Below are 21,242 nucleotides of genomic sequence, written 5' to 3'. Positions count from 1 at the left end.
AAGGACGGAAGAGACGAAAGTTGGAGACGGAGGAAGCCAAGAAGTCGAGGAAGTTCTTCATGCCCTTCTTTGAAAAGCCCGGAACAAGTTGTTTGACACATTCCATGGAGTCGCCTGCAGCTGCTCCAAGTTTGTTGGAATCCGCAGGTGGATCAAGTACAAATGCGTCACAAGCCAAGGAGGAAGTCAAGTCAGATAAATCCGAGTATGACGAGATTAAAAGTGAGGCTGCCAGAGAGAACGTGGACATGACAGGAGGGGAAGACGATGGTGGTGGTGGTGATGTTGAGTTTATTGATGAGATTTTACCTGACGAGATTGAACCTGACGACACTGAACCTAGTGAACTGGATGGTGTCGAAGAGCCTCGAACTGTCATACCAGAAGTGATTGAACAGCATGACATTGCACTTCTGACGTTCGACAAGGATACTGGAAAAGCAATTCTGCCTGACGTGTTGAGAACAGAAATAATAAAGCTGGATTTGAAGTATTTCCAGAACAGTGAGGGGCCTTTCCTACCAACAAATAACCGCTCAATGAACAAAACTTGGTTCAAGAGGAAATTGGGAAATGGTCGTGGTGAGGAAGTGACTCGCTCATGGCTGGTCTATTCCCCTTCTAAAAAGTCTGCATTTTGTGTCTGTTGTCTTCTCTATTCCCGTTCCCGGTCAGACCATCAATCCTCATTGGAGCAGGAAAGTGGATTCAACCAGTGGAAAGCACCTGAAAGGATTAGTGTTCATGAAAATGCTAAGAATCATCGGGAGTGCTTCACACAGTGGAAAGAAATGGAAAGAAATTTAGCTGAAAAAAGAGGAGTTATTGACGCGGAAATTCAGTCACAGATTGAGAAGGAAAAGCAGAAGTGGCGTGATATCTTGACGAGAATCCTTCACTGCATAAAATTCCTTGAGACTCAGAACCTGGCTTTGCGAGGACACATGGAGTTACTTCAGCTGGACAATGACTCCAATGTGGGAAATTTCCTTGGCTTACTGAAACTACTGGCCATCTTTGACCCTGTCATGAAAGAACACCTCACTCATGTGGAAAGTCATCCTGGATCCACGTCTTATCTTTCACCGGGTGTACAGAACAAATTCATCCACATGATGGCATCCTCTGTTCGCCAGAGTTTACTGAGAAGCATTCGTAAAGCCAAGTACTATGGTCTCATGTTCGTAAAGCCTGATCAGGCACACCATGAGCAGATGTCAGAAGTAGTGAGGTACGTGGAAGTTGATTTTGAGAGGAAAACAGTCCGTGTTAGAGAGTCCTTCCTTAGTTTTATCCAGATAAGTCAGAAGGATGCTGAGAGCTTGGTTGAAAACATCTTGAAACAGCAAGAGAAGCACGAAATGGAGCTCCAAGATTGTCGGTCACAGTGCTATGACAACGCTGCTGTGATGGCTGGACACAGAAGTGGTGTTCATCAAAGAATAAGTGAGAAAAACAACCTGGCAGTGTTTGTGAATTGTGACAACCACTCACTCAACTTGGTGGGTGTACATGCAGCCAAGCAGGATACAATGATGGTCACGTTTTTGGAACCATCGAAGCTCTCTACGTGTTCTTCTCTCGTTCAACACAGCGCTGGGAAAAACTCAAAACGCCGTGCCTGTGGTTGTTAAGTCAGAGTCCGAAACCAGGTGGAGTGCAAGGACAGAAGCAGTGAAGCCCGTCAACAAGTACCTTGAGGAGATACTTCAAGTTCTCCAGGACATGATAGACAATGAAAACGAGACCAGTGAAACAAGAAGTGATGCAAGGCAGCTGTATAACCGCATGTTGAGTTACGATTTTCTGACTTTGCTAGGATTTTGGAACAAAGTACTCATTCGCATTGACCGTATTCAAAAGAGGCTGCAGGATCCTAGCATGAACTTCCACGATGCTGCCCTGGATTTGAAAGCCCTCCGAGATCATTTTGATGATGAAAGAGAAGTGTTGGTCAGTGAGTCACTCGAAGAAGGACTCGGTCTCTGTCAAGAATGGAATATTGAAGTTGAAAGACGTCAGAGACGAAAGAAACGAATGGCTGATGAGAACTCGAGAGACGCTGGGTTAAAAGCCAAGGAGGAAATGGAAAGTCATGAAGGAAACACTCGACCGTCTTCACAGAGAAATGGATGAAAGGTTCGCTCGTTTGTACGACACTGACGCCAAGTTTGGGTTCCTTCTCGGTGTTGAGGGACTGTGTTACGGCGCCGCCGACAGTGACGACCTAAAGAAGAAGTGCGAAAATTTGGGCGAATTGTACAGGTCTGATGTTGATGGACAGCAGCTCTATGAAGAAATTTTGGATTGCAGAATGTTGCTATCAAGTCGGGCCAACATGAAAATATCAAGACCTGAAGAGCTTCTCGAATTTATTGTTCAGTATGGAGATGAGAGCGTCTTACCCAATCTTCGCATTGCTATTCAGATAATGCTAACCATCGCAGTTTCCATCGTAGTCAGGTTCACTATGTCAATAAATTATATTTCGTTCAAAATCATGGTAGATTAGCAAACCTATACATTTTTGGAAAGGTTATAGCATAAGGAAACTAAAAATCAATGTTTACATTTGGAGAGATACCTGTATGGCGGCCATTTTGGATTTTCAAAATGGCCACTGTAAAATACATATTTTGTTCTATTTCTGCCTCTAATTACCCTAAAACTTTAAAAAATATACTAAACCTATATTTTCAGGGACAAGGAATCCAATGAAAGTATCAAATTAGTGCTATGGGGAATGGTAAGACACGAATCAAAGGTTTTGAATTGCAAAATACTGTCTTTATATTCGCGATAAGTTGCATCATCAAATACATGTTATCATTTTGTACAGGCAGTTAATAACATCAAAATGTGTCACAATAATTCATATCACCAAACATACACAGGCAGTCAGCAAAATCATATATACACATGCAGTCGGTATAACTTCACATCTACACAGGCAGTCAATGACAAAATATACACAGGCAGTCAATGGCATCAAACATACACGATTACAGAACATGCCATTTAGAGTTCGTCATCACTGTCCTGTGTGTCGTATCCGACAATATAGTCCGCATCGTTTTCACAGTCCGTTCCACACAAGCAAAGGTCGGTCAAATTGATTGGCAAATCGAATCGGTCGAATGGTCGATCGAATCGAATTCGATGAATCAAATCGAATCAAATCGATCGAATTGGTCGAATGGTCGATCGAAGCGATTGGTCGAATGGTCGAATGGTCGAATTGGTCGAATGGAATTGGTCGATTGGTCGAATTGGTCGAATCGAATTGGTCTGAATTGGCAAATGTAAACATTGATTTTCAGATTTTCCATGTAATAACGTTTCCAAAAATGTATAGGTTTGATAATCTACCATGATTTTGAACGAAAAAACATAGTGAACCTGACTATCGCCAGCTGTGAGAGATCATACAGCAAGTTAAAACTAATACTTTCGTATTTGAGAGCCTCCATGGGTCAAGGCAGACTCTGTGATCTTGCTCTGCTGAGTGTAGAAAGAGAAGAAACGGAAAAAACTGACTTTGAGCATATCATAGACCAATTTGCATCAGTGAAAGCAAGGAAGGTGCAGTTGTAATTTTCATGTAGTGCCATAATTTGTTAATTAAAAGATTAACGAGCTTGACTTTTATTTTTGAGCTGATTTTATGGTAAAGTTATCCAAAAGATGGGTGTCAGATGTTTGGACAGGGGCACTATTTTCCGTAGATACGCCCCTGCTTACAACCCCTCCCCGACTCGGGGAGAGTGAATATATAATATCTTCCCTACCCGAAATCCGGGGATGGGAAGTGAACAAACCACCCCGATTTCCCTAACTTCGGGAAAGGGGGGCAACAAAACAAACTGAAAGAAAGATAAGCGAAAGGAAAAAAAGGAAATAGAGGTTTAAGATGAAAAAGCAAACACCGATAGGGCGACGCCCAAAAACGACGAACCCTTACCAGCAATCACCCTATGCTCTCCGGCTCTCTCTCCCGCCTCAACATAGATGAGAATCACGGGGAAAACTCCATAAACAGATACAGGGATGTAGAGGGGGGAACGGGGGGGGGGGGGGTGGAGAAGGGAGTAACAACACAGAGAACTCACAGGCCTCCACAAGTAGACGCCATGACAGTACAACCAGCACACAAACGGCCAGCAGGTGTCGACACACACACAGAGAGAGAGAGAGGTGGTGGGAGGGATGGAGAGAGAGGGAGAGAGATGGAGAGAGAGAGAGAGGGGCAGTGGGAGAGAGAGAGAGAGTGAGAGTGAGAGAGGGAGACAGACAGACAGACAGACAGTGAGAGAGAGAGAGAGAGACAGACAGACAGTGGGAGAGAGGCAGATGGAGAGAGAGAGAGGGGCAGTGGGAGAGAGAGAGAGAGAGGGGCAGTGGGAGAGAGGCAGAGGTAGAGAGGGAGAGAGAGATGGAGAGAGAGAGAAAGAGAGAGAGAGAAAGAGAGAGAGAGAGATAGAGAGAGAGAGAGAGAGAGAGAGAGAGGGGCAGTGGGAGAGAGGCAGAGGTAGAGATGGAGAGAGAGAGGAAGAGAGAGGGAGAGATAGATGGAGAGAGAGAGAGGGAGAGAGAGGGGCAGTGGGAGAGAGGTAGAGGTAGAGATGGAGAGATTGAGAGAGAGAGAGAGAGAGACAGAGGGAGAGGGAGAGAGACAGAGACAGTCTTCCATAATTATATCATTGAAATATTATAATCTTCAGACACTGCGAAAAAGGAATTGATTATTTTCTGGAATTACAAGTGGGCCTGGAGACCTGTCAATTGCGAATAAATGAATTATTACATTTCAAGGTACCAAGAGTTTGACCATGTGTCAGCGATAGGAGATTCAATCGTGAGAACACAGCGTACGAACAGAACGTACGAACAGAACGTACGAACACAGTCGCAGACGTATGAACCCTGAACAATACTTTATGATTAATGAATAATAATAACTGAATTATGTTGTTTTTTTGTTTTTTTTTGTATACAGAGTCGAGGCTCGTGAAAGAGCTAACATTTATCAAACAAACAAATCAAACAAACAAACAAAGTATATAAAAAGGGGAGCGGTCGACAAGATGGGGAGAGAAGGGGAGGAAGCACACAAACACAACATTTGAGAGCAGGGACATCGGGAGATGTTTTTGGAGGAAGAGGGCCTGGGGGGAGGCAGGATAGCTATAAAACGCAAGAACACCAAGGACTTCCAGGAAAGAAGTCAAAAGTCACCTCAAAAAAGTGGATTTGGGGTGAAATTAGCGGGGGTAGAAAAGATCAAGGTTTTGGATTTGGGAAGATAAGAGATGGTGGTGAACAGCCGTTTTAAAGACCTGGAGGGAGGAGTGGGATTGAAGAGAGTGAGGGAGTTTGTTCCAGAGGTGGGAGAAAAGAGGAATGAAGGAGTGAAGGTGAGCAGAGAGTCTTGATTTTGGCAGTTTAACCATAAGAGGGTTGCAGGCAGATCTTGTGTGACCTGCAGGAAAATTTGGGGGACAGGGCCCAGAGAGAGCTGGGGGAGCAAGGCCGGAGAGGAGTCAGTAGTAGACGGAAAGACCACCAACCTGCCTGCGGTGATTAAGTGAAAGGCCCTCGGAGATAGCGTCATCGCGGGAGATTCCAATGATTCTGAACGCTTTGGTTTCAACAGCGTGAAGACGAGCTAGGTGTGAGGCAGGAGCACCGGCCCAGAGGGGAGAGCAGTACTCCATTGAGCTGCGGATGAAAGCCTTGTATGTGGTGAGGAACTCAGGTGTGCCAAGGAAGGACTTCGCACGACGGAGGATGCCCAGTCGGCGACTGGCTTTGGAGGCCAGCTTGGAAATGTGGTTTTCCCAGGAAAGATCATGGCAAATAGTGAGACCCAAAAGCTTGAGTGACAGAACTTCTTGGAGAGGATTATTCAGAAAGTAGATGGGAGGGTTGTCCAGTCGGTCTTTTCGGAGAGACATCGTAAGTGTGTGAGATTTGTCAGGATTGAAAGAAATGTTTCATTTGTATGCCCAGTCTGTGATTTTGTCCAGGTCTGCAGAGAGTGAGGAGGCTGCAGACTGCCAATCTGAGGGATGAGGAATGGAGCGGCAGAGAGTGGAGTCATCAGCAAAGAGATAGAGAGGATTTTCAAGAGAGTCAGAGAGATCATTGATGAAGGCCAGAAAAAGCACAGGGCCCAGAACATTGCCTTGGGGAACTCCAGCCTGAACAGGAAGAGGAGATGAGAGAAACCCATTCAAGGCCACACGTTGACTACGACTAGAGAGGAAGTCCGCCAGCCATGCGTGGAGATTTCCATGGATACCAAAGGAGGAGAGTTTGGTGACTAGAGCGGGGTGCCAGACCGTATCGAAGGCACGTGATATGTCGAGGGAGACGGCTCTAATTTCCTGTTTGGCATTGAGGACCTCCATCCATTGTTGAGACAGCAGAAGCAGCATGTCCAGAGTAGAGTGACCTGGTCTGAAACCAAATTGATGATCAGAGATCAAGACATTGGAGAAGAGGAAAGATTTCATATCCAAAGCAATGATGGATTCCATGACTTTGCTGATAATTGGGAGAAGGCTGATTGGTCTCTAGTTGCTAGGATCTGTTTTTGCACCTTTTTTGTGCAAAGCGGTGATGTTGGCTGATTTCCAAGCAGATGGCAGTTGACCTTGAGCAAAAGAGAGGGTGAAGAGAACAGAGAGAGGGAGTGAAAGAGCGGAAGAACAGGATTTTAGGACCCGTGGGCTGATGCCATCAGGTCCAGTTGCAGAATCAGAGTCGAGGGTTTTTTTTTTTTTTTTTTTTTTTTTTTTTTGTATACAAGATCGAGGCTCGTGAAAGAGCGAAAATTAATCACACAGAAAGACAAACAGACACATAAAACAAATAACATCGGGAGCGGTAGACAAGATGGGGAGAGAGGGGGAAGGACACAAACACAACATTTGAGAGCAGGGACCGAGAGACATGGAGACATCGAGAGATCTGTGGGAGGGAGAGGGCTTTGGGGGGGAGGCATGTGAAGGGGGGAGGCATGTGAAGGGGGGGAGGCATGTGAAGGGGGGGGGGGGGGTGGGAGAGGTATAAACATATGGACACTGCCAGGATTTCCAGGAAATAAGTTGGAATTTCAAACAAGGTGGATCTGGGGTGAATTAGTGGGGGTAGAAAAGATCAAGGTTATGGATGGGGGAAGATAAGAGATGGTGGTGAACAGCTGTTTTAAAGACCTGGAGGGAGGAGAGGGATTGAAGGGAGTGTGGGAGTTTGTTCCACAGGCGGGAGAAAAGAGGAATGAAAGAGTGAAGGTGAGCAGAGAGCCGAGATTTCGGCAGTTTAACCATCAGAGCACAGAGCACGGAGACACGAGCACGGAGACAGAGCACAGAGCATCAGAACAGAGCACGGAGAGAGCTGGGGGAGCAAGGCCGGAGAGGAGTCGGTAGAAGACAGAAAGACCACCTACCTGCCTGCGGTGAGTGAGTGAAAGGCCCTCAGAGATAGCTTCATCGCGGGAGATTCCAATGATTTTGAAAGCTTTGGATTCAACAGCGTGAAGCCGAGCCAGGTGTGAGGCAGGAGCACCAGCCCATAGGGGAGAACAGTATTCCATTGAGCTGCGGATGAAAGCCTTGTATGTGGTGAGGAGCTCAGGTGTGCCGAGGAAGGACTTCGCACGACGGAGGATGCCCAGTCGGCGACTGGCTTTGGAGGCCAGCTTGGAAATGTGGTTTTCCCAAGAAAGATCATGACAGATAGTGAGACCCAAAAGCTTGAGTGACAGAACTTCTTGGAGAGGATTGTTGAGAAAGTAGATGGGAGGGTTGTCCAGTCGATCTTTCCGGAGAGACATAGTAAGAGAGTGAGATTTGGCAGGATTGAAAGACATGTTCCACTTGTTTGACCAGTCTGTGATTTTGTCCAGGTCTTCAGAGAGTGAGGAGGCTGCAGACTGCCTATCTGAGGGAAGAGGAATGGAGCGGCAGAGAGTGGAGTCATCAGCAAAGAGATAGAGAGGATTTTCCAGAGAGTCAGAGAGATCATTGATAAAGACCAGAAAAAGCACAGGGCCCAGCACACTTCCTTGGGGAACTCCAGCCTGAACAGGAAGGGGAGATGAGAGAAATCCATTCAGGGCCACACGTTGACTACGACCAGAGAGGAAGTCCGCAAGCCATGCATGGAGATTTCCATGGATACCATAGGAGGAGAGTTTGGTGAGCAGAGCTGGGTGCCAGACCGTATCAAAGGCCCTTGATATGTCAAGGGAGACAGCTCTGATTTCCTGTTTGGCATTCAGGACCTCCATCCATTGTTGAGACAGCAGAAGCAGCATGTCCAGAGTAGTGACCTGGTCTGAAACCAAATTGATGATCAGAGATCAAGCCATTGGAGAAGAGGAAAGATTTCAAATCCGAAGCAATGATGGATTCCATGACTTTGCTGATAATTGGGAGCAGGCTGATTGGTCTGTAGTTGCAAGGATCTGTTTTTGCACCTTTTTTGTGTAAAGAGGTAATGTTAGCTGATTTCCAGGATGCTGGCAGATGACCTTGAGCAAAAGATAGGGTGAAAAGAACAGAGAGAGGGTGAGATAGAGCGGCAGAGCAGGATTTTAGGACCCGTGGGCTGATGCCGTCTGGTCCAGTTGCAGAATCAGAGTCGAGGTTTGACAAAAACTCCTCCACCTTGTCAGGAGAGAAGGACACAGAGTCCAGGAGCATTTGGGTTCGACTGGGAAAGGTGGGAACAGAGAGAGATGGGTTTGGGACTAAGGATTTCGAGGCGAACACAGAGTTGAGGCATTCGGCTTTGTCACGTGCGATGTCAACTGTGTGGCCATTTGAGGTAAGGGAGGGGATGGAGGGGGAACAAACACCAGAAACGGATTTGACCAGACGCCACCAGGATTTGGAGGAAGGAGACAGGTTTGAGAGTTCATTCTTGAGTGAGGAGAGATAGTGCTTCCTGGCACTCCTGAGGGTAGACACACACTTGTTCTGAGCTTGGTGGAAGGAACTGAGATTTCCTTCAGTTGGATTAGCCTTCCAAGAGGCAAAGGCAAGTTGTTTCAGGGCAACTGCCTCACCACAAGATTCAGTGTACCATGGACGGGAGGAAGGGTAAGACAATTGAAGGCGAGATGGGATAAATCTGTGCATGAGAGAGATCAGTTTGCTTTGGAAGAATTCCCAGGAAGAATTGATGTCAGAGGCAGTGGAGATGGGAGACCAATCCAGACGATTGATGGCTGCTTGAAGACCGTCCCAGTCGGCCTGAGTGAAATGCCAGACTCGTCGACGCTGAGGAGGCTCTCTGAGAATGGCCAGAGAGATGTCCACTTTGACAAGCACATGATCAGAAGAACCGATTGGAGCAGAAGAAGAGCAGCAGACATTAGCAGGGAAGTTTGTCATAACCAAGTCTAGAAGAGAAGATACTCCATTGGCTGAGATCCGGGTCGGGAAATTGACAGATTGTGTCAATCCCAGTGAGTCACAGAAGTCCTTTGCTGAGGTGCCATGACTAGTGAGAGAGGAACCCACACCCATCCAGGTGGCATGATGACAGTTGAAGTCACCACATATGAGGAAGAGAGAGTTGGGATGAGTGGATAGAAGTTGGTCCATGTTGTCAGACATTGAAATGTAGATGGAGTCATCACTGTTTGGGGGACGGTACAGAACACATATGAACAAAAGGTGGGAGCGGAGAGGAAGCCGTAACCAGAGGTACTCCTGCGGGTGAGGAGGAAAGAGAGCAGTGCAAGGAGAGTGAGGAAGAGAGTTTTTGACAAAGATAGCCACCCCACCACCAGGCCGAGGCTCAGGTCTATCATACCGGAGGAGGGAGTAACCAGGAAGAGATATTAAGAAATCAGAGACATCTTGAAGGAGGAAAGTCTCTGTTAAGCAGATCAAGTCTGGATTGTCAGAAGCAACCTGTATGGAGAGATCATTCAGGTTTGAGCGAAGGCCCCGGATGTTTGAGGTCCATACCGTTAATGAAGAGAGAGGGGGAGCATCGGGTACAGGACAGGGGAGGGGAGGAGTAGGGTAAGATGAAGGATGAGAGGCGGAGGTAGGGAGAGCAGTTGATAGTGTTTCAGATGTTGCAGAAGAGTTCCAAGAAAGGGAAGGATGAGGAGGATGAAACTTTGACAGGAACTTTTCCACCTTGTCAGGAGGAAAGGACACGGAGTCCAGGAGCAGCTGGGTATGACTGGGTATGGTGGGTACAGAGAGGGATGGGTTTGGGACACAAGATTTAGAGGCAAACACAGAGTTGAGGCATTCAGCTTTTTCACGTGCGGAGTCAGCTGTGTAGCCGTATGAGGTAAGGGAGGGGATGGAGGGGGAACAAACACCAGAAACAGATTTGACCAGACACCACCAGGATTTGGAAGAGGGAGACAGATAAGAGAGTTCGGTCTTGAGAACGGAGAGATATTGTTACCTGGCTCTCCTGAGGGTGGACACACACTTGTTTCGGGCTTTGTGAAAGGAAATGAGATTTCCTTCCGTTGGATTTGCTTTCCAGGATACGAAGGCAAGTTGTTTCTGGGCAACAGCCTCACCACAAGATTCCGTGTACCATGGACGGGATTAAGGGTATGACAACTGAAGACGAGATGGGATAAATCTGTGCATGAGAGAGAGCAATTTACTTTGGAAGAATTCCCAGGATGAGTTGATGTCAGAGGTTGTAGAGATGGGAGACCAGTCCAGATGATTGATGGCTGCTTGAAGACCGTGCCAGTTGGCCTGAGTGAAATGCCAGACTCGTCGACGCTGAGCACGCTCCCTGAGAATGGTCAGAGAGATGTCCACTTTAACAAGCACATGATCAGATGATCCGATTGGAGCAGAAGAAGAGCAGCAGACATTTTCTGGGAAGTTAGTCATAACCAAGTCCAGAAGAGAAGATGCTCCGTTGACTGAGATCCGGGTCGGGAAATTGACAGATTGTGTCAGTCACAGTGAGTCACAGAAGTCCTTTGCTGAGGAGCCATGGCTGGTGAGAGAGGTACCCACACCCAGCCAACTGGCATGTTGACAATTGAAATCACCACATACGAGGAAGAGAGAGTTGGGATGAGTAGATAGAAGTTGGTCCATATTATCAGACAGCGAGATGTAGATAGAGTCATCACTGTTTGGTGGACGGTACAACACACATATGAACAAGAGGTGGGAGCGAAGGGGAAGCCGTAGCCAGAGGTATTCCTGGGGGTGAGGTGGAGAGAGTGCAGTGCAGGGTGAGTGAGGAAGAGAGTTTTTGATAAAGATAGCAACCCCACCTCCAGGACAAGGCTCAGGTCTATCATACCGGAGGAGGGAGTAACCCGGGAGTGATACTAAGGAATCAGAGACATCATGAAGGAGGAAAGTTTCTGTTAAGCAGATCACGTCTGGTTTGACAGAAGCAACCTGTATGGAGAGATCAGTTAAGTTTTAACGAAGGCCCCGGATGTTTGAGGTCCATACCGTTAATGAAGAGGAAGGGGGAGCATCGGATACAGAACAGGGGGGAGGAGGGGTAGGGTAAGATGTGGAAGAGGTGGAAGAGGTAGGGAGAGCTGTTGAAGGTGTGTCAGAGATTTCAGAATAGCTCGGAGAAAGGGAAGGATGGGGCGGACAAAAGGTTTGATGATGATTGGGTGAGGCACATTGAGGTGTTATTTGAGGAGGGGGAAGAGCGAGGCAGAAGGTTGGGGGAGATGGAGGTGAGAGTTGGAAGGGGGAAGAAGCGGGGAGGACGCTTTGAGGCGGGGGAGTGAGAGGGGGGAAATTGAGAAGAAATGAGGGTGGGGAGATTTGAAGGGGAGGGGCGAGGGGGGAGTTTCGGAGGAAAGGGACAAAGGGAGGGATTTGAAAGGGATGGGATATGGGGGAGATTTGGAGGGGAGGGGTGAGGGGGAGTCTTGGAGGGGAGGGGTGAGGGGGTAGTTTAGGAGGGAGGGGGCAAGGGGGGAGATTTGAAAGGGATGGGTGATGGGGAGGATTAGGAGGGGAGGGGAAAGGGGGAAGATTTGAAAGGGATGGGTGATGGGGAAGATTTGGAGGGGAGGGGTTATGGGGAAGATTTGAAGGGGAGGGGTGAGATTGGATTTTAGAAAGTGTATGATTAATGGGAAACGAACATTTATTGCAAAATGAGTTTCTTGTGACCTTCGAGTCAAAAATACGTTTAAGGACGCTGGATGGAGGATGGAGTGCAGGAGAGTTTAGGGAATGTAGAAAAAAGGCACTATAAGAGATAGAATTTTCTTTTGGGATGAATAGATTTGGTGAGCAAGTCGAAAGCAGCCTTTTAAAGAAGAAGAAGAAAAAGGTGTTATAATATACGACGGAATACAGAACTTGAGGGGAAAGTGTAAACATTGAAGGTTAATAACAGTGAAAACTATCTGGGGAAATGGGGGAGAAACACGTGGTCGAAGAACAAACGAACGAATAAGAACGAATAAACGAATGAGAACAAAGAATAAGAACAGAGAAGGAGATGTTTTTTTCAGTTTTTTTTGAGTTGAGATTTACACAAGGAAATAGGCTATGGGGTGAAAAGATTGGGAAAAGCAGAGAACGAAAGTTATTGGAGCACAAACGACGGCCCGCTGAGAGAAAAACAAAGCCTCAAGGTTGTACACTGTACAAGGCCTCAAAAGACACGACACGAATTAACACGATTTTCTATACAGGTATGAGAGATTTGCACCGAAAATCTTCCTCGGGACACAATATACGTACACACACTGTTGTGGAAAACCAATCAGGTCCACACAACTTTAGTCCAACTGGTGGTTTAATTCCATTTAGATCATGACATCATCCTGTAATGCAGGAAATGCAATAAGCATAAGAAGTGGCATCACATGGGACCATTCATAACATTCAATGCAAGCAAGCTTGATATTCTATGCTGGCGTACCGTTAGTGAGTCTACCAGATGTAACGTGTCACAGGAGAAGTCTCGGAGCACCGTCCGCAGCAGCAGGTCTTATAGTCGCGCCCCTAGCGGTGTCAACGAGCAGCGAGCATCACCCCGGGTTCAGTACGAATACGATTTCACTACATTCCCCCCCCCCCCCCCCCCCCGTTAGAATTATACGGTAGAGCGGCTAGAAGCGAGCGAGCGTCAGCACAAACAGGGTGCGGAACAGGGTATCAGTCGACCCAACCGTATCGGGCCGGGCGGCGAATTTCTCTGCCAGCACGTGTCCGAAATTCCCCGGGTACGGCATCACGTATCCCAGTGTCCCCGGCGTCGGAGGCGCCACCAGGGTCGGGTGACGAAGGGGGTAACGCCAAGTCGTCGGGCCCTGGTAGACTCGGTGAGGGGAGGGTCGGTAGACTTTCGGCGATGGGAGCGTCAGGAGAGTCCATAGTCTCATAGATGGGTTCGATCGGTTCGTCCGATTCCCTACTCGGGTCGGCGACCCCGCATGGGGCAAGATGACGTACGGAGACAGTAGTCTCACGGCCATCAGCCGTCATCACACGAGCATGCTCAGGATTAGCCTGGAGAATCTGCACTTTGTCCACTAGGGGGTCGTACTTGCTCGCGCGAACCGCCCGTTTAAGGTAGGCCGGCCCGGGCCCAGCGAGCCAACTGGGCAAAGACCGTATACACCCCGTGCTCCTGGGGTGGTGGAAAAGTCGCTCGTGTGGAGTTTGGTTGGTTGCCGTACACAGGAGAGCCCTGATCGAGTTCAACGCCGCAGGTAGCGACCAAGCCCATTTATCGAGGCCCCGGCCGAGGGTCCGGAGGTTGAGCATGACGGCCCTTCAGATAATCCCGTTGAAGCGTTCGATCTGCCCATTGGCCTGGGGTCTGTACGGCGTGGTGTAACTAGAAGCAATGTTATTTTGGAGCAGATAGCCGCGCACCTCCTGAGACAAGAAGACCGCACCCCGGTCGGTATGGACATAGGCCGGGTACCCGAACATTGAGAACAAGTTCTGTAAGCATCGCATCACCGTGGCAGCAGTCATGTCCACGCACGTATAAGCAAAGGGGAATCGCGAGTACTCATCGACGATAGTGAGCAGATAGCGAGAGCTGCTCGACACCGGCAATGGGCCCTTGAAATCCATCGCCAAGCGTTCCCACGGCCTCGTAGCCTTAACCAGAGTCCCCATGGGTGGGTTATAGAAACGCGGTTTGATTTCCGCGCATATAGCGCAGTCGCGACAGATACGGCGGATATCGTCAATCGAGTATGGGAGATTGCCACGCCGCACAAAATGAGCGAAACGCGTTACGCCCGGATGGCCCGCAGTGGCATGCAGCACACGTAGGCCCTCCAAAGAGGTGATACCCGCGCATGTAGCCGGTCGCGATAAGGCATCGGCGGCCCGGTTATCCTTCCCCGGGCGGTATTTGATGGTGTAACAGAAGTCGGCGAGTTCGATACGCCAGCGAGTGATTTTCTCATTCTTAATGCGCTGGGCGTGTAAGGTGTCGTACATGAACGCAACGCTTTGCTGGTCCGTGATGATTTGGAAGCACCGCCCGAGTAAGTACGGGCGCCATCGCCGAATAGACTCGACGATCGCATACGCTTCCTTTTCGACGGACGAGTGTCTCCGCTCAGCAGTGGTAAGAGTCCGTGAAAAGAAAGCCACCGGACGCCCTCCTTGGGAGAGGGTCGCCGCGATGGCCTGATCCGAGGCATCACTTTCGAGGACGAAAGATCCGCTCTCGTCGATTGTCGCCACGGCGGCACGGGCGATGTCGGCCTTAAGGCCTTCAAAGGCCGCCAATGCAGCCGGACTCAGTGGGAAGGTGTCGCAGGCCACGAGGGGGCGAAGTTTCGCGGAGAAATTTTGTACCCATTTGGAGTAATGGGCGAATAGCCCGAGGGCGCGCTTCAGGGACTCCCGATCACAGGGAGGGGCCATGTCGAGCAAAGGTCGCAGACGCTCCTTATCTGGAGCGACAGAGCCATGGGTCACGGTGTACCCCAGAAGATCTATCTAGCATAGGGAGTATTGGCACTTATCCTCGTTCATAGTTAAGTGATACCTCTGCGCGACCTCAAGGAAGTGCTTCAGATTAGCATCATGGTGCCCTTGGTCATATCCACAAACCGTAAGATTGTCTAGGTAGACGAAAACATCGGTTAAGTGCTCCCTCGCAATGAGGTCATCCATGGCCCTCTGGAAACAAGTGACCCCGTTCGTTACCCTAAAAGGCAATCGAGTAAATTGGTACAACCGCTGCCCCGACTCAAAAGCGGTATAGATACGATCCGCCCTAGAGATAGGGATCTGATGGTATGCACTACGGAGATCGAGAGTGCTATAGACCGAATACTGGGACACCTGTTGCACCAGCGCGTCCATCCCCGGAAGGGGGTAGGCATCCAGCTGTGTAAAGCGGTTAATCGTTTGGGAATAGTCGATTACCATGCATCTGCGGTGGGCCTCGCTTCGCACCACCAAGACCTGGGCTCGCCACGGCGACCTGCTAGGTTCTATGATACCGTCTTTCAAGAGCTGAGCCGTTTCGTCCGCAATGAATTGCATGTCTGTGCGAGAGTAGCGCCGTGATTTTACCGCGACAGGGGTACAGTCGGAGGTTAGATTGGGGAACAGCGAAAGCGGCTGGATGTCCATTTGCGCTAGGGCGCACACCGCAAGCGCGTCCGCCCCCACAACAAGCGTGTCAGGCCCACCAAACTCCATTACCAGACGTCCATGCAGCTTAAGAAAATCGTGTCCTAACAGAATATCAGCACATAAAGCAGGTAAAACCATAAGGTGCACATCAGGAAAAACCCGTCCCTTTAGCACGAGTTTCAATCGGCATTCCCCCTTCGTGCTGAGTCGAAGCCCCTGGGAAGCCATGAAGATCCGTCTCGTAGACCTCCAGACCCACCATCCATGCCTGAGCACTAGTCGCTGGTCGATAAAACTATCCGTAGACCCTGTATCCACCAAGGCCCGAACACAATGGCCTTCGACCATGAGGGGAACAAGGGCTTGAGCCAGGCCGGACGAGCCTGCTGGGAGTGGGACTGAACCCCCCGAATGGGTCGGACGAGCCTCGCGGGTGGATCCTATGCCAGCAGCAGTTTTGCGGTCGTGGCCGGAGTATTCATTGTCCATGGGGAATCCATTAATGCCATCAGAGGGCTTTCCCATGCATTCCGGTGTTTCGCGATTCAAAATCTGACAATTTTGACGGGAAAAGGCCTCCGTAGTATTTGAAAACGCCTTTTGACACTTTTGGCAGAAAAAGGCCTCCGTAGTATTCGAAATCGCCTTTTTCGGAGTGAGGGCCACCGTTAGCTCATGAACAACACGAGGAGAACGTACCGTTGGGGCTTGGCGAGGCTCCAAAGCCCCTTGCGCGGCCCGGAGTCTGGTCAAGGACGCGTACTTCGTGCCCGATTGAGGATGAGACTGTGGTGGCTGTCCGGTGACGCCCGCCAAGGTCGTCTGTGCGCCCAGGGGCCCGCAGAGAGGGGCCCTGCCCTTCGAAGCCGGGTAAGGCGCCGGGTTTCGGGCTCGGCTCGTAGGCTCCGCAATGAGCCCATTCAAGGTCGCGCGCGGCCGCGAGCCGCGTGCGGTTTTCCTGCACACTTTCGCGTAATGTCCCTTTTGCGAGCACAAATGACATATTGCGTCCCGAGCCGGACACACGGACCGGGAATGACGTGGCCCCCCACAGAAAAAGCAGGCGGCCCCGCGTAAGGCCTTGGGTCTGGCCGTAGCGGCAGCCGTCAGGACTGGGTCTTCCTCCGGAGCATCCCGGAGTTCCGCGAGCAGGTCCGCGTCCTCGGCGGTAGCACTCTCCGGCCGTGCGTGTAGCGTAGTTCCCGCCAAGAGGCGCGTGCGATCATAGGTGTTCGATTGCATCCGCGCTTCGGTGTATACTTTCCCTTGCTCGAGAGCCGTAGCGAAGGTCAGGTCGGTCTTCTCCAGGAGCTTGAGCCTTGGTTCCTGGGAGGAGACCCCTGCAATATAGGCGTCTAAAAGAAGATCATCCTGAGACTGCGCGGGAGTCCGTGGCTCCCTGATGCTGTCCAGCAAGAGCTGCCGGAGCTCCTGGAGAAGACCGACCTGACCTTCGCTACGGCTCTCGAGCAAGGGAAAGTATACACCGAAGCGCGGATGCAATCGAACACCTATGATCGCACGCGCCATAAAATAAATAGTTATAACGAAAATACTAATCGGAACAATTACTTAACTTCGATTTCGATGGAGAGCGTGGAGAGCTGCGAATAAACGAAACCTCGCCGGCAAGACCAGAAGCGGAAGTTTAACTCGGTGAAAATCGATGCTGAGTTATTGATGGTCCGGAATCAAACATGGCATACTGAGCAGGACACAAAATACGTTTTGGGATTTATGGAGGTCAACGTTCTCTCATTATTCAGTGATCAAACGTGACCTCCAGGCTGTGAAGGGCGTGATGCTTAAAGGTCGCAATCGATTGTGATCCAGATTTCAATGTGACATTTACTAGCGAGTGTTACATTTTGTTTTCTGCTAAAATAGAATCTTTATAGTTTTGAGACAAAATTCACATTATTACGTATCTCGGAATTTACTTTAACGAGTTAAGCACCCTTTTGCCTGGATAATCTGACGGTAATACGCAATATTAAATACACGAAGGCAATTGAATGGCTTAGCCTGGTGTTGGCTTAGCGGTTAGGGTGCCGGCATGGGATCGCAGGATCCTGGGTTCGAATCCCGGTAGATCGCTGAATTAATGCCAGGGGGGTTGACTTAGCCTGTCAACCTTCCTCGGTCGGCAAATTGAGTACCAGTTCACTGGTAATTCCCTGTGTGTCGCAAGAGGCGACTATCAGGGTTGGCGGCAGGAAGGGCATCCGGCCATAAAACATTGCTTCAAAAAGGGGACCACGATGCCCAAAAAGGACCAAACCTTCTCTGTGGGGAAAAATGGCCTCTAAAGGTCAAAAATAAATAAATAATTGAATGGGTAATAAAATGCCGTCTGGCACGGCACGGCCAATGGTGTCGCGAAGTGGCGAGATCAACAGATGGCCGGACTCTCTTGATATACGGCACAGGTCTGGATGTATTCGACTGCTTCGAGCATCGTCATTGCAAATATTCCTTTTTCAACTGGTGAATGTGAATTTTTCTTTGGAATTCCCATGATAGCCTGACTTGTATGGGTGTATGGTCGATAGCGCATTCCCAAAGCAGGAATTTGGCCATGGTAACGGCACACAATGTCCTGTGCAATCCGAGAGGGAAGTTTGCATTGTGTATACGTAAACAACTGAATCTGTCGACAGGATCTCTTTGGTGACCTCTTTATTTATTATTTGTCACGGTGGTTATGGACATCCCAGTCATCGAGGACTAGTTTGTTGCGACACATATGCTGTTAGATTCGCGTTTGCCAATTGATTGGGCTAATGTTGGTCATTAACTCTTACATGGTACAAGGATAGTTCTAGTGATTCCCTTACATATGTTTATCACACAAATTGGCATGTACATGACACCGGTCATGGTTTTGTCATGTAGAGAGACCTGTAGTTGTGCCGGTGTGTAAAGCAACTATGACAATAGCGTAATCTCCCTATGGGGAACTGTGAATAATTGCAGTTTTGCTCGAAGGGAAGGGTTAAATTCTCCCTCAGTTAATCTCACACTTACGACATGGTTCCTTGGTAATGTTCCATCGTAGAAAATGATATATGGTCAAAGAGAACCTTCAAATAGGGTCGGAGGATCATAAGCATCTCGTTGGCAGGTTTTGCGGAGGTTGCTCCTGCAAATGATGATGGAATGAACCAATGAACTCATATCTACAAGCGAGAGGTCTTGGCGACTAACTTTCCACTAGTATCAAAGACGGGTGCACAACACTCCACAAGCTTGGGGGTTTCTGTAAAATATGTAAAAGTGTAACATTCACTGGAGATACTCAAGTATGCGGTATCAATGTAAGAGAGAATGTGTAAATCGTAGGATTAAATTGAACTCTTCTTCCCCAGGAGTGAGGAGACTGTCATACAAAGCTCTTCAGGGTGCGCTAATGATCTACTTCTACAGGTGAGAAGTTTGATGCAGACGACAGCATACAAAGTTTATTTCGAAGCCGTTCGGTCTGTAAAATTGCCATGCTGATCCCTGGCCTACATCACACTTTCTTAATGAGTTGCTGTTCAAATATCAAGAAAGACATTGGTGGAAATGCAAAAGTCGAGAAGGAGTTAAATACTTCAGGTTTGTTGAGATTGAGGGCTTCAGCACCTAGTTACGGGTTCATGTTATTACTCTTATAATCTGGTACAAATAACATCAACAACCTTTATTCTTTTTGAAATATGTAAAATAGCATGATATCATAGAACATGTTTTCCATTGCGATACAATTCGTCTATTGGGATAAAAGGAAAGTTATGGGAGTTTGTCTCCTTATCACCCTACACTTGTGAACTGTGGAATTATTACATACCGGGGGGGGGGGGGGGGGGGGGTGTAAAAGTATCAATTAATGTTAAAATATGACATTTTAAACGAAAAACGATCTGCTGCCCCCGATTATGTTTCCATCTTTTCTCCATGTGCATGTAAGATGTAACCAGCCTTGCCTACTCAGAACTCATCAAACTGTAGCATAAAACTGCACCTGTGTCCAAAGGAAGCAGTTTGGTTTGGCATTTTAAATATGAAATAGGCAAAGCCTAGAAACAAATGAAACCCATAAGAATTACCCTTCAGAACACTTCAGAATTACCTTTTATAACCAATTAGAATTGCCTTTAAAAACCCCTTACACTTACCCTTAAAAACCCTGTAGAATTACCCTTTAGAACTACCCTTACGAACCCTCTAAAACTACCCTTACGAACCCTCTCAAATTACCCTTTCGAACCTTTTGGAATTACCCTTTAGAACTACCCTTACGAACCCTCTAAAACTACCCTTACGAACCCTCTCAAATTACCCTTTCGAACCTTTTGGAATTACCCTTTAGAACTACCCTTACGAACCCTCTAAAACTACCCTTACGAACCCTCTCAAATTACCCTTTCGAACCTTTTGGAATTACCCTTTAGAACTACCCTTACGAACCCTCTAAAACTACCCTTACGAACCCTCTCAAATTACCCTTTCGAACCTTTTGGAATTACCCTTTAGAACTAACCTTACGAACCCTCTAAAACTACCCTTACGAACCCTCTCAAATTACCCTTTCGAACCTTTTGGAATTACCCTTTAGAACTACCCTTACGAACCCTCTAAAACTACCCTTACGAACCCTCTCAAATTACCCTTTCGAACCTTTTGGAATTACCCTTTAGAACTACCCTTACGAACCCTCTAAAACTACCCTTACGAACCCTCTAAAACTACCCTTACGAACACTCTCAAATTACCCTTTCTAACCTTTTGGAATTACACTTTAGAACCCCTTAGAACTACCATTACGAACCCTCTAAAACTACCCTTACGAACCCTCTAAAACTACCCTTACGAGCCCTCTAAAACTACCCTTACGAACCCTCTAAAACTACCCTTACGAACCCTCTAAAACTACCCTTACGAACAATCTCAAATTACCCTTTCTAACCTTTTGGAATTACACTTTAGAACCCCTTAGAACTACCCTTACGAACCCTCTAGAACTACCCTTACGAACCCTCTCAAATTACCCTTTCGAACCTTTTGGAATTACCCTTTAGAACTACCCTTACGAACCCTCTATAACTACCCTTACGAACACTCTCAAATTACCCTTTTGAACCTTTTGGAATTACCCTTTAGAACTACCCTTACGAACCCTCTAAAACTACCCTTACGAACCCTCTAAAACTACCCTTACGAACCCTCTCAAATTACCCTTTCGAACCTTTTGGAATTACCCTTTAGAACTACCCTTACGAACCCTCTAAAACTACCCTTACGAACCCTCTCAAATTACCCTTTCTAACCTTTTGGAATTACACTTTTGAACCCCTTAGAACTACCCTTACGAACCCTCTAAAACTACCCTTACGAACCCTCTCAAATTACCCTTTTGAACCTTTTGGAATTACCCTTTAGAACTACCCATACGAACCCTCTAAAACTACCCTTACGAACCCTCTAAAACTACCCTTACGAACCCTCTCAAATTACCCTTTCGAACCTTTTGGAATTACCCTTTAGAACTACCCTTACGAACCCTCTAAAACTACCCTTACGAACACTCTCAAATTACCCTTTTGAAATTACCCTTTAGAACTACCCTTACGAACCCTCTAAAACTAC

At 48.0% G+C, this 21,242-nt stretch overlaps 1 protein-coding gene across 2 annotated transcripts in view; it reads left to right on the top strand.

Annotated features, from left to right (window-relative positions):
• TDO2 (tryptophan 2,3-dioxygenase) overlaps nt 1-21,242 on the top strand; it is a 229,866-nt gene that overhangs the window by 112,144 nt on the left and 96,480 nt on the right. For both annotated transcript variants that reach the window (XM_078776977.1, XM_078776978.1), the window contains one exon: nt 18,980-19,037. In XM_078776977.1, the coding sequence (XP_078633103.1) occupies nt 18,980-19,037 (58 nt within the window). The remainder of the gene's footprint in view (nt 1-18,979; nt 19,038-21,242) is intronic.

The sequence above is a fragment of the Myxine glutinosa genome, chromosome 4, assembly GCF_964187855.1.
Source record: "Myxine glutinosa chromosome 4, kmMyxGlut1.1, whole genome shotgun sequence".
Classification (NCBI taxonomy): Eukaryota; Metazoa; Chordata; class Myxini; order Myxiniformes; family Myxinidae; genus Myxine; species Myxine glutinosa.
This window is presented reverse-complemented; position numbering and strand designations above follow the sequence as displayed.